At 36.8% G+C, this 12,728-nt stretch overlaps 1 protein-coding gene across 1 annotated transcript; it reads right to left on the bottom strand.

Moving 5' to 3' along the window:
- Window positions 1-4,737: 4,737 nt before the first annotated feature.
- On the bottom strand, window positions 4,738-6,033 carry LOC120201951 (epsin-3-like). The gene is made up of 4 exons (XM_039202459.1): window positions 5,927-6,033; window positions 5,717-5,839; window positions 5,432-5,593; window positions 4,738-5,251 (listed from the first exon to the last, which is right to left on the bottom strand). Exons 1-4 carry the CDS (start codon window positions 6,031-6,033, stop codon window positions 4,738-4,740), a joined length of 906 nt encoding a protein of 301 aa, XP_039058390.1.
- Between the last annotated feature and the right edge of the window lie 6,695 nt (window positions 6,034-12,728).

Below are 12,728 nucleotides of genomic sequence, written 5' to 3'. Positions count from 1 at the left end.
ATAGTTATTTATCCAGGCCACCCATAAGGACCCTTCTCCTGCCATAATTTTTTTTTAATAAGGAACACCATTGAAGCTTTATTCCATGTTTTCAAGTCTTTAATTCCAACGCCACCTTTAGATTTTAAGTGAAAAACATGCTGTCAACTCACCCTTGCACCAGATGCTGATTTATCAGCCCCTTTCCAGAAGAAGCGCGAACAGAGCTGCTCAACTTTGCTTAATATCGATTGAGGCAGAAAGATTTACCTGCACCAGTAGTTTGTAATGTTGAATAAAACAGTTTTAATAAGTTTGAGTCTTCCAGCATAGCTCAAAGTTTTAATAGTTCAATGGTTAAGTTTTGCTCTAATATTATCAATGAGAGAAGAACAGACCTTTTCAGAGATTTTTCTAGAGACCAACGGGATTCCTAAATAGCGCACTGACAAACTGCCAATTTTAAACCTTGTGACCGAATGAATTTCCTCAAGAGATGAAGAATGTAAACCAGCAGCATAAAAGTCACATTTTGAGGCATTAAGCTTTAGGCCTGAAATCTCATAAAAAAATTCCAAAACACTTGTGACCCCAATGACAGAATCAATTGAACCTTTGCAGAAAATTAAGAGGTCGTCAGCAAAAGAAAGGTGGGAGAGGCCTATTCGTTTGCATTTAGGATGGTACCCGAAGAGACCCCTTTCAGCTGCTAAATTGAGGAGTCTAGATAGGACATTCATTGAAAGTACGAATAGCAAAGGAGATAGGGGATCTCCTTGTCTAATTCCTTTGGCTCCTTTAAAAAACCCTATTAAAGTCCCATTGAAGGATATGTAATATTTGGTAGAGAAGCAGATTTCAATCCATTTGATGAAGATAGGAGGTCGACCAATAGCTTTTAAGATGACAGAGATGAAATCCCAATGAAGAGTATCAAAGGCTTTATGAATATCAATCTTAAGGGAACATTTAGGAGAAATATTTTTTCTATTGTAACCTCAAACCAATTCTTGAGCAAGAAGAGTATTGTCCACAATGCTTCTTCCTTTAACAAAAGTTGTTTGGTTTAGGGAGACTAAATCTAGAATGATCTTTTGAAGTCTCTAAACTAGGATTTTGGAGATGGCCTTATAGAAGAATGAACAACAAGATATTGGCCTGAAATCCTTAAATTTGCTTGGGTTAGGAATTTTAGGGACCAGTGCTTTGATGGTAGCGTTAAAATCTGGTAGGAGAGAAGAATCAAGAAAGAAATATTGAACAGAAACAGCGACATCTTCTCCTATGATATGCCAAGCTTTTTTGAAAAAGAAAGAAATGTATCCATCTGGCCCAGGAGACTTGTCGTTACCTTGACAAAACAAGGAAGCCTTAATTTCTTCATTAGTGACTTCCTTAATAAGAACATTAGCATTGTCATCAGTAATAGTGGATTGGAAAATGTCTTTCAACAAGGAATGATCAATAGCTTTCACCTCATTGTCAATGGTGCCAATCAAGTTAGTGAAGTAGTTGATTACCTCAGCTGACATAGAATCAAAAGATTCGACTCTGTTACCATAGTCATCAACAAGGATTCGAATGGTATCCCTTTGGTGTTTTAGAGCAAGAGCATAATGGAATAGTTTGGAGCATTTGTCGCCCTCTTTAAGCCATTGAATCTTTTATTTTTGCTTTTAAAAACAGAGATTCTGCTGATTCGAGAGATTTGAGATCATTTTGCAGCTGAATTGCCTTTTCTATAGAATCCTCACCCATTAGAGTTTTAAGCTGTTGATGCTCTAATTCATATTTCTTTTAAAGAGCCCTTATAGTGATATCACTATAATTGGAATGATTGAGTTCTCTAAGCTTGACTTTAAGACGCTTAAGTTTAGAAAAAAAAGATTCTGCATTGGATTTCCTTGAGTAGGAATGATCCAAGATTGCTCAACAATAGTCAAAAATTGGGATGGAGAGCCCAGAAATTGAAGAACTTGAAAGGTTTGGACCTATTGGCTTGAACATCTATGAAGAGCCAGACTAAAGATAAGCAATGATCAGATATACCATGGGGGAGGAATTCAATATCAGAACTTTTGAAATTGCTCATCTAGATAGGGTTAACTAAGACTCGATCAAGCTTTCTAGCAAGAAAGTAATTTTGTTGCTTGTTGCTCCAAGTGAAGATAGGACCAAAATAAGGGTGATCTAAGAGATCGAGGCCAAAAATAATGTCTTGAAATTCTTTCATCTTTGGAGAAATAATAGGACCTAGAAAAACAGAATCAAAACTCTCATGGGGGTGAAGGGTGACAATGAAGTCACCTCCAAGAATCCAGGGGGATTGGCCAGCGATGGAATTCAGGAGATAAAGCTGCTGCCAGAGAGATCTTCTCTGGACACCATCATTATTACCGTAGACAGCAGTAATAGTTAGAGAGTCACCAAGATGAAAGCCTTTGATAGACACACATTGATCAGTAGTATGAATAACAGAAAAATCAAGTCCAATTTTCCAAAGAAGCCAAATTCTTCCATTAATAGCAAAATCATAATTTGTTGCAGCAGTCCAATTTTTAAATTTGTTTTGTAAAATATTTTCAGCCTTATTAGCTTTAACTCTGGTTTCCAAAAGACAGAGAACTTCAACTTTATTCTGAATAGCTCTTTTGAGAAATTTTTCTTGTTTTAGAGGACAATTTAGTCCTCTAACGTTCCAAAAAGCAACAATCATTGAGAAAAGTTGGCGGTGGCAACCTCATTGCCATCTTCAACATTGGACTTAGCCATCACTAGTTTGTTTTTCTTCTTAGATTTTAGGTCATTAACTAGGGTAGCTACACCTAGAGCAGACTTATCGGGTTTACGCTTAGGCACTGTTGTTACAGAGTTAGCATCATCGACCTCGTTAAGAACTTTGAATCTATTAGAAGAAGCAGCAAGGGATGGATTTAGCTTTGGACTATCCCTGCCTTTCTTAGTAGCTGCCCGAGAGTTATCACCCTTATCTATAGATTGAAAAGCATTTTGTTCAGGATTATGTGGTACCTCTACTGGTTCCTCCATAGTAAGATTAGGGTCCTTAACAAATTCTTTGTTAACAGGTTCAGGGATTTCATCTCTCTTTAGAGTCCAGAATAGAGGGAAGATGTTTTTCTTGTAAGAGCTCAATTCCCCTAACAGTAGTCTCAACCTCAATAATATGAGGTTGTTGTTCTTTTTTCCTCCAAATTTGAGTTTTAACTAGAGCTTGGACTTTAGAATTCTTGAAACCCTTATCAGAATGGCCAAAGATGCAATAGGATTTTCATCGAGGTAGAAGCCAAGGCACCTCAACAGCAACCGAGACAATTTTCCCTTCACTAAGAATCACATCTATGAATTTAGGGATATCGTCTGTTACCCCTATCTCTATGCAAATTTTAGAATATTCAAGGTGGGTCTTAGCAGTTGTTATAGAGTCCATGGAAAGGGGAATTCCAATGGCGCTCACAATGTAGCTTAAGCCAGCACGGTTAAAGAATTCTATGGGGATATTAAAGAGATGAACCCAAACAGGTAACCTAGACACATCAAAGTTTAGTCTACGCATATTCGGTTCCCATTTCTTTAGAATCAAGGGCTTATTAAGGATGTGCCAAGGTTCGTTCTCTAATAGCCAATTTCTATCAGATTCAGAAGAAAATGAGAAAACGTACAGATTGTTACCAGCATAGCTAACCTTTACGTGATTTCCCGCTAAAGCTTTCTTCCAAAGATTCTCCACAATCCGCTGCATAGATGCAAATCTGGGTGCTGCACCAAGAAATTGACCCACGAGCGAGTGGTTCCATTCAGAAATTCCAAATAGAAGGACCTCTGGAGGAGGATGAACCACGGTGGAGCCATCGCGAGCAGAAGGAGGAAAGTAGTCTAAGCCTTGACCCACAGTGCACCCAAAAAGATCTCTCCAGTTCATTGGGTCTTCACTCAATAAAGAAATTTGGATCGAAAAGACAGAAGGTAAAAAGCATAGCACCAGAAGAAGCACGGAGGCGCTAAAACGTGACGGAGATCCTCAGATTCGTTAGGCCAGCTAACGTGCACCGGAGAAACCTTATCGTGCGCCTCATAAAAGGGGTGGTGGCGCAGTTAATTATGATCCAATATCTGCCTAAAGTTGCAATCCTCTTGTATTGTTCTTTTTTCCAAAAGAATTTTCCACATAAAAATATTTGTATTTATTTTTTGCGTAATCACTAATATACTTATCATTATCTTTTAATCGTATTAAATAAAAAAAAAAACAACAAAAACTATTACAACAAAACATGAGTAACAAAATATCTCCTTGTATTCCTACACCATTAACTAAACCTCATGCTATATAAGTTTGTTTATTTACATCATCACTTGTGTTGAAACAAATATTATCTAATATAATTCTAACACATTCCTTAATTAAATCCAGCAGCTGCAATTCAATCTTTTGTTAATGTCCTAATTCTCTGAAATTTCTTTCCCTCCAAATAAAACTCTAGATAAGTCATCATACTGAAAACAATCTTGTGTGTATACTGAAAAATAGGGGGAAGCAATTTAAAAACGAAAGACAAACTATCTTGCTATTTCTTTAGGCGTACAAGTCTAAGCCATAGTTGTGCATGCCTTGTAAACTGATTCAAGGCACTGATAAGTTGTTACAAACGAGTTAAAATATTATGCATGCATATGCAACAAAATGATAATGTTAAATAAGTCACATGTGCTGTCAATTAACATAAATGGATCAAAATCTCAGTGAAAACTGGCCACCATATTTGTTTCTGCTAACGTTTGCGCCTCAGTTTTGATTCCGAGTTTGGAGGAGATGTCAGTCGTGAAACCATCTGATGTTTTCTGGAAACCCTTTTCTCCCCTTTGGTATTCAGATCCCAACAAAGACCCTTTTTCAGGGATTGGAGGACAGTCCCAGAGGTGTAAACATTTCAAACTTTCATCCTCCGATGTGGGATATAGGAGGGATTTATTCTCCAAGTCAAAAAGAGGATTTTGTAATTTGTCTATGAGCTGATGATCGTGTATGATGATATCATGGGGTGTTGAAGGTGATGTGTAAGATGACCCAAATGACGAATTGGAAGCTCTTGATGAATCTGATGATGATGGAGATGTTGTTGAATTGCCAAATCCTTTGATTTCTTTTGATGTTTTAAGGGCCTTTAATCTTGCTTGTCTTAATGTTTCGCCTCCTTGTAGTAGTTCCATGACTTTATCTGATCTTTTCTGCATGTTTAGACCCCAATCCACCCTAACAATGAAACAATAATTTACGCATTATATGCACAAAAAAGCGTTTCATTTCACTAAACGAACTATATACTGATAGATTTATCAAAAAAATTATACACGATAGAAACATTAATATATTAATTAAAACTATGGTCTTGTACTAAATATAAATTAAAGCAAAGAAACAAAGATTACGTACCCATTGTCATCAACGTGTTTAAATGTTGCAAGCTCTTCAATAACCTCAGAATCACATATAAATTCATCAACAAAAGTTGTAGGGCCATGAGTTAGTAAGAATTCGAGGAGTATCAATGTTTTGTAAGATTGTCTCCAATGCTTCCAATCAATGCGACCCAACCTAACCATATCATTTATCATGTAAATTCCAACTTATAGAAATCAAATCATTATTACTCTAGGACTAGGTACAATTATAAGGAGAGAACAAATTACATTGTCCAAAAAAAAAAAGAATCATCACCTTTTGTGCATGATATGAACAATCCTCCAATAATCATTCATGTTAAATGATGCGTCTGATATCTTTGTCATTGTTCTAGCATCAGGTCCCCGTGGATCATTGTTTGTTGCATCTTCAGTCAATCTTCATTGCCGTGTTCATAAAACCAACAGTTATTTTTCACCAGGTTATTGATAGGAAAACATTTACATATATGTATAAAGGACTTACAATTCTGCAGCAGTAACATCAGTGAAGGCAATCCTAGCGTTTCTGTACTTTTCTTGAAGAAAACAAGAAGCTTGTTTCTTTATCTTGTTTAATAGCAAGGTCCCCATTAATAGAAGCTTGATTTTCTTTTATTTTTCAAGAGAAGGTTTTGAGCTCTTTTAATCAGAAATTTAATAAATTAAAGGTTGTGATGAAGAATTTTTATTGAATCTAATAAGAAGAAATTTGTTTAGACTTGTTTTTTGTATGGATAGGCATGGTTTTAGTTCAAAGTTTTTAGCGAAATTGCTCAACTCTTGACAATGAGAAAGGGGAAATTAATGTTTGAATGAGCAGAAAATTAGGATCCTCAAATGTTGAAAGCCCATGGATTTTATTACTTGGAGTTTAGCATTTTCATGGGAATGCACCAAGTAATTAACTATGATCTTTTAATATTTACTCTAAATAAAAAAAATTGAGAGATGTAAATCACTTAATATTGAATTTTAGAAATAAAAAAGTACGCAGAACCAACAAATAGTTTCAAAGGTAAAATCGATTTTGAATCTATCAAGTAGTCTCGTTGATAAAAAAGAATAACGCTCTTCCTAAAAGATCCAGATTTAAACAGTTACGTGTACTGAATGTGTGCGCTATCAATAAACTAAGAAAAATTATTAACATATATTATTTTATAATCACTCCAAACTTTTAGTTAAAAAAAAGTTAAATCAGGTAATTTCAAAATGGTTATAGTAGAGAATCTTTCACTATTGACGTTTTTTTTATCGGCAAAAGGAATTTTATTTATTGAAACTTAAATTAGGAATTCCATTAAAAACCTCTCTAATTCTAATCAGAAATAAGTACAACCCTTTGAACAGAGCCACAACATACGACACCCCGCACAAATACATTTAATCCGAAGATTAATTGAAGAGCAACCCCTACACAATCTCATGGCAGCCGTATAACACCAAACAGGAAACTAGACAATAAGCTGAGAATCAACTACGAGGCGCAACCAACATTTCAAAATGAGCAGGATACAACACCTACAGTCAAAAAAACAAGAAACCAAATAAAAGCCACAGTACCACGCCTCCACCCTACCACCTTTGTCCCTTCATCTTATCACAGGTTTGGATTCTAACCTCTTAACAGAAAGCAGGCACCGCAACCAGCTGCGATTTTGAAGAGAGTAGAACCACTATCTGAAGAAGACGACAGTCAAGCTTCCGAAAACCCAACAGCAGCAACAGGACAAGGAATACCGAATCAGCTCAGCTTAACCAAGCCTCACACCCTAAAAGCATTTCTCGCTTGTCAACACACCCACCATCAGGACCTTGGCTACACCCCAACAGCAACTATCAGGAGGAGACCGAAACTTCGATGGAGCACCTGTGCACCATAGTTGGAGCTCCAAAGCTCCACCAAAACCCATCTTTAGAAGCTTAGAAGCGGAAAGCACTGCACTCTAAAGGAAAAGAACCTACACCACCTACATCGATCTTCACTTATGAACAACTAAACTCAAACTTACTCATAATGCTTGATCACCCTCCACCATCAAATTCCACCAGGAGATTCCAGTGAACATCAGCGAAAAACAGATCCCAAGAGAATTTATCACCAAGCTTTGAAAAAATATAACTTCAACAGACGCAATGGCTGATCTAACAACATTAGAACGCCTAGTCCCACCAAGCTTTGAATAACTTTGGTCGAGACAGTCCAAGTTTCGCTAGATGATCTGCCACACCATTAGTCCCTCTCGGACCGTAAACTAAAGACAAATGCTAGAATTTACCCCGTAAACAATCTAATTCTTCAAAAAGATCCCACCATCGCCAGGGTCTTAGAGCGATAGAACCGGTCCAATTCAAAGCAAGTTGGGAGTCAGATTCCACTATCAAATTCCAAAGACCAAGCCAACCTGTTTCTAATAAAATCTCCAAGGTTGTTTTTATAGCTAACAATTCTGCCAGATCCGAATTTTCAGCATGTATAGGACTTGAGAATTTCGCTTTAATATTACCTTTAGAGTCTCTCAAAATACCCCCACATCCTGCCAACGAATCTTTGAACGCACCATCAACGTTAAATTTTAAAGATCCTGCTGCAGGGGGATTCCAAGCCAAACAAGGAGGGTTTATAGCAAGACAGCCTGTTGGATCGTTCCACCAATCCGCTTCGACAAGAATTAAAGATTCATTTACTGCCCTAATCCACAAAAAGGCCCTCATTTTTACGCAAAACGGTAGGTCTTTCAGAGATGTAGATTTATTCTCAAAAATTAGCTCGTTCCTTGCCAACCAGATTCCCCATAAGGCCGCTGCAGCTGAAATTAGCCACTGATTTTGTTGTGCCAGACCAAGACAACGAAAAGCAAAATGACAAGAATTCATCGAAGCTCACCGGATCAGGCCAAACAATTGCCCACCAATTACAAAAGTTCCTCCAAAAGTCGCAAATAAACCTACATTCAAAGAAAACATGAGAGGTTGTCTCCAAGCCCGACTTACACCAATGACACTATTGACGTGCCAATGATGTTCTGATTGATGCTGAAGCACAAGTTGCTTTTAATCATTTTTAGCACCCTACCTATGAGTGTTAGTAATAGTACCTTATGTTTATTGTATAGACATTATTTTGATTATTAATTTATTAATATATATTTTCTTGTTTTATAATAATATTTTTGAATCATATTATTAATTATTTAAATACTCATAATTGATTATTGTTTTGTGAATAATAATGAGTTAAGATTGTTATGAAATTTGATCGATATTCATGAGATAAAAATATACGCATAAGATACAAATCAAATTTAAATGTATTTGTTGAGAATAAATATTGGACTTATCCATTTTGAGATTGATATATGGATATAAAGTCATAAATTAATCTCCAACAGTTATATCACTAAATCCTTGAACATGAAATCATTGTAGTTCTTTAACACAACGAATATTGTGTTATAGCATAATCAAACTTTGTCATTAATGGAAAAATATAAAGGTTATGTTAGATCATAATAAAAATCATATAGTGAGATATGAATGATTAAGATATAATTTATATTGTTAGGACTCATGCATCTTAACTCTTTCATCCAATGTTAGATTAGGAAAATTTTAATAATTTCAATAGTAGAAAAGGCAACTTGGTACCCTCAGAAGTGTCTCCATTCAATAGACAGAGGCTTATTTGTCGTAGTAAGACCAAATAGAGAGGTGTTTGTCTCTCTTTGATGAGACAAATGCATATAGACACTCATAGTTGCAATGGTGGATACATCTCAATATAGGTTCAAGCAATGGCATTTTAACGTTTTCGGGTAATTCCTATTACCAAGATGAAGGCATCTTAACTCTTTTAATCGGTGATTAAGAAGAGTTTATAGAGTTGCGAGGGCATATCAATGCTCTTGTCCGGTTTAGATGTGGTAAATTTGTATGTGGCACCATATAACAGGTATAACATAGGCATCTCAATGCTCTTGATCGGTTTAAATGGGGCATCTCAGTTTACAACACCGCACAATATGTATAACAGAGGCAACTTCACGCTTTAAATTCTGCAGGTATCAACTGAGGCATCTTTATCTTGGTAGAAATGAAGAGTTGAAATACCTCTTGCTAGGGCTACGGGTGTAAATGAGCCGATTCGAGCTCGAGTATTGTTGAGCTCGACTCGACTCGAAAACTCTGAAATGAAGCTCGACTTGATTCAAAAACTCGCGACCTTAATATTTTTAAGTTCAGCTCGAACTCGAAATCCTAAACTGAAGCTCGTGAGCAGCTCGAAATGAATTTTTTTTTTAAACTTAACTAGATTGAAGTCTCAAGCTCGAACATGAATCTTAAATACATAAAAGTCTTACTGTATTTTTTTTTAAAAAAATCAACACATAAATGTTAATATTATTAATAATTTATTTCTTTTAAATAAAATCTTAATATATTATATTTTCGAGTTGCTCACGAGCTTTTCGAGTCGAGTATCAAGCAACTCGTTTCGGCTCGTTAAGAATTCGAGTCGAGCTTGAGCTTGAGTCGAGTTCATTCGATTTGAGTATTTATCGAGCCTTGACCGAGTCGATCTCGAGTAGTTCACTATCTGTTTCGTCTCATTTACAACCCTAGCTAGGGCAAATGACATCTCAACACTCGTCAAGGTATAATGCAATCACTCTTATTTCTAGAGCGGAGGCTCTTCATCTCCTTGGATGGTTTCCATAAGTCATAAGCTTGAGGTGGAAGCATTCCAACTCCCAGTGAAGGTAATTCAACATTGTCCGAGGGTGAAGGCATCTTTGTTTCCCTCGGATAATGAAGGCATCTGAGCTTTTCTGGTCAGTAAATGTGGAGGCAGCTCAATGCATTTAATAATGGGGGAAAACATCTCCAGTATGACGGCACAATGAAAGCATTTCAATGTCATGGCATCATGAAAGTGGATATAAATATTTTCCAAAAACTATTAACATAAGAGGATGGTCTATGATCGATGTACCTTTTGGGAGATTTTAATCTTTAGCGGAGGAATAAAAACTTGGACAATGTTCAATTAAAGGTGTTTACCACACTATAATGTACAATTGTAAACAAAACCATATGTCGTACAAGTGTGAGAACTATATCAGGTAGGATAAGTATGCCTCCCTTTGTTGGAGGCATTGAACAACCATCGAAGTTTATCTTTTATTTTTCTAGCCATTAGTTGATGACCCCCTAGTAGGTCTATCCTCATGTGTTGCGTGAATTTCTTCTCTATGGCTGCCTTATCGCACGTATTGGTCCAAGGCCATGTTTCTGACAACTTATTCCATCATGTCCTTGAGGTATACACATCGTTCGATATTATGCCCCTATTATTTACGATGCTTGCAATGATGGTCATTGTTTCTCCAAGGACCATGCTTCATACGAGGAGGAGTTTTCAATATCCCAAAGTCTCCAACCTAACGGAGGATATCAGCTAGGAACGTGTTATGGAGATTGTAATTAGTGTAACTCTAAAACAGACCCTTCTGCTACTTTTCGGCCACGTGGATTCTCCAATGATGATCCAATCGATCCTTTCTCTCTCTACTTTCAGAGGACAAAGAACCTCCTCTCTAATTCACCCTCGATGAATCATAATGAAACCTTGGTGGGGGTCTTGAGTTTCTCCTAGTTCGTTAGTTCTACAAGTACGACCATTGGGAGGTTGAGCTATGGTTAGTGGTAGTGACATACCTCATTTTTTTCGCTTCAATGTACCAAGTGGCTACCTCATACAACTGGATGATCTTTATTTTTTGGCTTTCTATTAGGGCATACCTTAGATATGTTGGGAAATAAAACACGAACGAGTATTTTCCCTATAATCAGATTAGTGAAAATGCAAAATAAAAGCGGAACAAAATACCTGAAATTGATAACGGAGTTCAGTCAATTATGTCTACGTCTCTAGACTGCTACAGATCTTTTACTAAAGAGAGAAAATTTACAAGTGTTTACAAAACACTCACTACTCACAAGAAAGCTCTCTAGTATTGGGATAAAGAAATGATTTGGAATGATTTTGAAGCTAAATGGGTTAGGGTATTTATAGTTGAAGCTTAGAGACTAATCTTATAAATACCCTAAAGTATAATGACTAAATGTGATTTTACTCATTACCATTTTCAACACAATTAGTCATCCCACCTTTGAATTTTTAAGCAGTCGCCGGCTGCTAGCCCTTTTCTTTGACCAACAATCTCCTACTTGAAGACTGATTTTAATCTGTCTTCACACCTCGATCAATGCAACATTTCTAGTCTTGTTATTCTAGCATGCCAACTGAAACTGAACACAACTTTAGTTTGTCCATGGTCACCGTCTTTGTCAACATGTCTGCCGAATTTTGAGCTCCACTAATCTTTTCAAGTTTCAAAATCCCATCTTCCAGAAGAGACCGGATAAAATGGTATCACAATTGTATGTGTTTCGTCCTGGAATGAAAAGACGGATTCTTTGCCAGATGGATAACACTTTTACTATCGCAATATAAAACATTGTTTTCTTATTTCTTGCCTAACTCTTCCAAGAAACTTTGGAGCCAAACCATCTCCTTGCTGGCTTCCGTAACAACGACATATTCTGCTTTAGTTGTGGAGAGAGCAATTATCTTCTGTAGTTGAGAAACCCAACTCACTGCAGTACCTCCTAGAGTATAGACATACCCTGTAGTGCTCATTCTGATGTCAACATTTCCGGCTAAGTCAGCATCTACATAGTCTGTCAGTATCGTATCTCTACTTTTGAAACAAAGTGCTTTATTTATGGTACCCCGCAGATATATGAGGATCCATTTGACTGCTTCCCAGTGTACCTTTCCTGGATTATTCATGTACCTGCTAACAGCTCCCACTGCATGAGCAATATCTGGTCTAATAATAACCATGGCATACATCAGACTTCCAATTGCTGAGACATATGGCACCTTCACCATGTGTGCACGTTCTTTCTCCATCTTTGGTGACTGTTCTTTGGAGAGTCTAAAATGAACACCTAAAGGTGTACTTACTGGTTTAGCATCTTGCATATTGAACCTGGAGAGTACTTTGTTGATGTACTCAGCTTGTGATAGTATCAAAGTCCCCGACTTTGTGTCTCTCTTGATCCTCATCCCAAGAATATGCTTTGCAGCGCCCAGATCTTTCATTGCAAACTGCTTCGACAATTTTTGCTTCAAGTTTATAATCTCTTGTATGTTTGACCCTGCAACAAGCATGTCATCAACGTACAACAATAAAATAATGAAGTTGTTGTCGAACTTC

The sequence above is a fragment of the Hibiscus syriacus genome, unplaced genomic scaffold, assembly GCF_006381635.1.
Source record: "Hibiscus syriacus cultivar Baekdansim isolate YM2019G1 unplaced genomic scaffold, ASM638163v2 tig00008013_pilon, whole genome shotgun sequence".
Taxonomy (NCBI): Eukaryota; Viridiplantae; Streptophyta; class Magnoliopsida; order Malvales; family Malvaceae; genus Hibiscus; species Hibiscus syriacus.
The sequence above is the reverse complement of the archived record's forward strand: the minus strand, read 5'-3'. Positions and strand labels throughout refer to the sequence as shown.

Excerpts from the sequence above, each read along its gene's own strand:
- LOC120201951 (XM_039202459.1), bottom strand. The coding sequence starts at position 6,033 with ATGGGGACCTTGCTATTAAACAAGATAAAGAAACAAGCTTCTTGTTTT. Across the intron at positions 5,594-5,716 it reads GTTCATATCATGCACAAAAG|GTTGGGTCGCATTGATTGGA; the intron begins GTGATGATTCTT and ends TGATATGGTTAG. Across the intron at positions 5,252-5,431 it reads AAACACGTTGATGACAATGG|GGTGGATTGGGGTCTAAACA; the intron begins GTACGTAATCTT and ends TTTCATTGTTAG.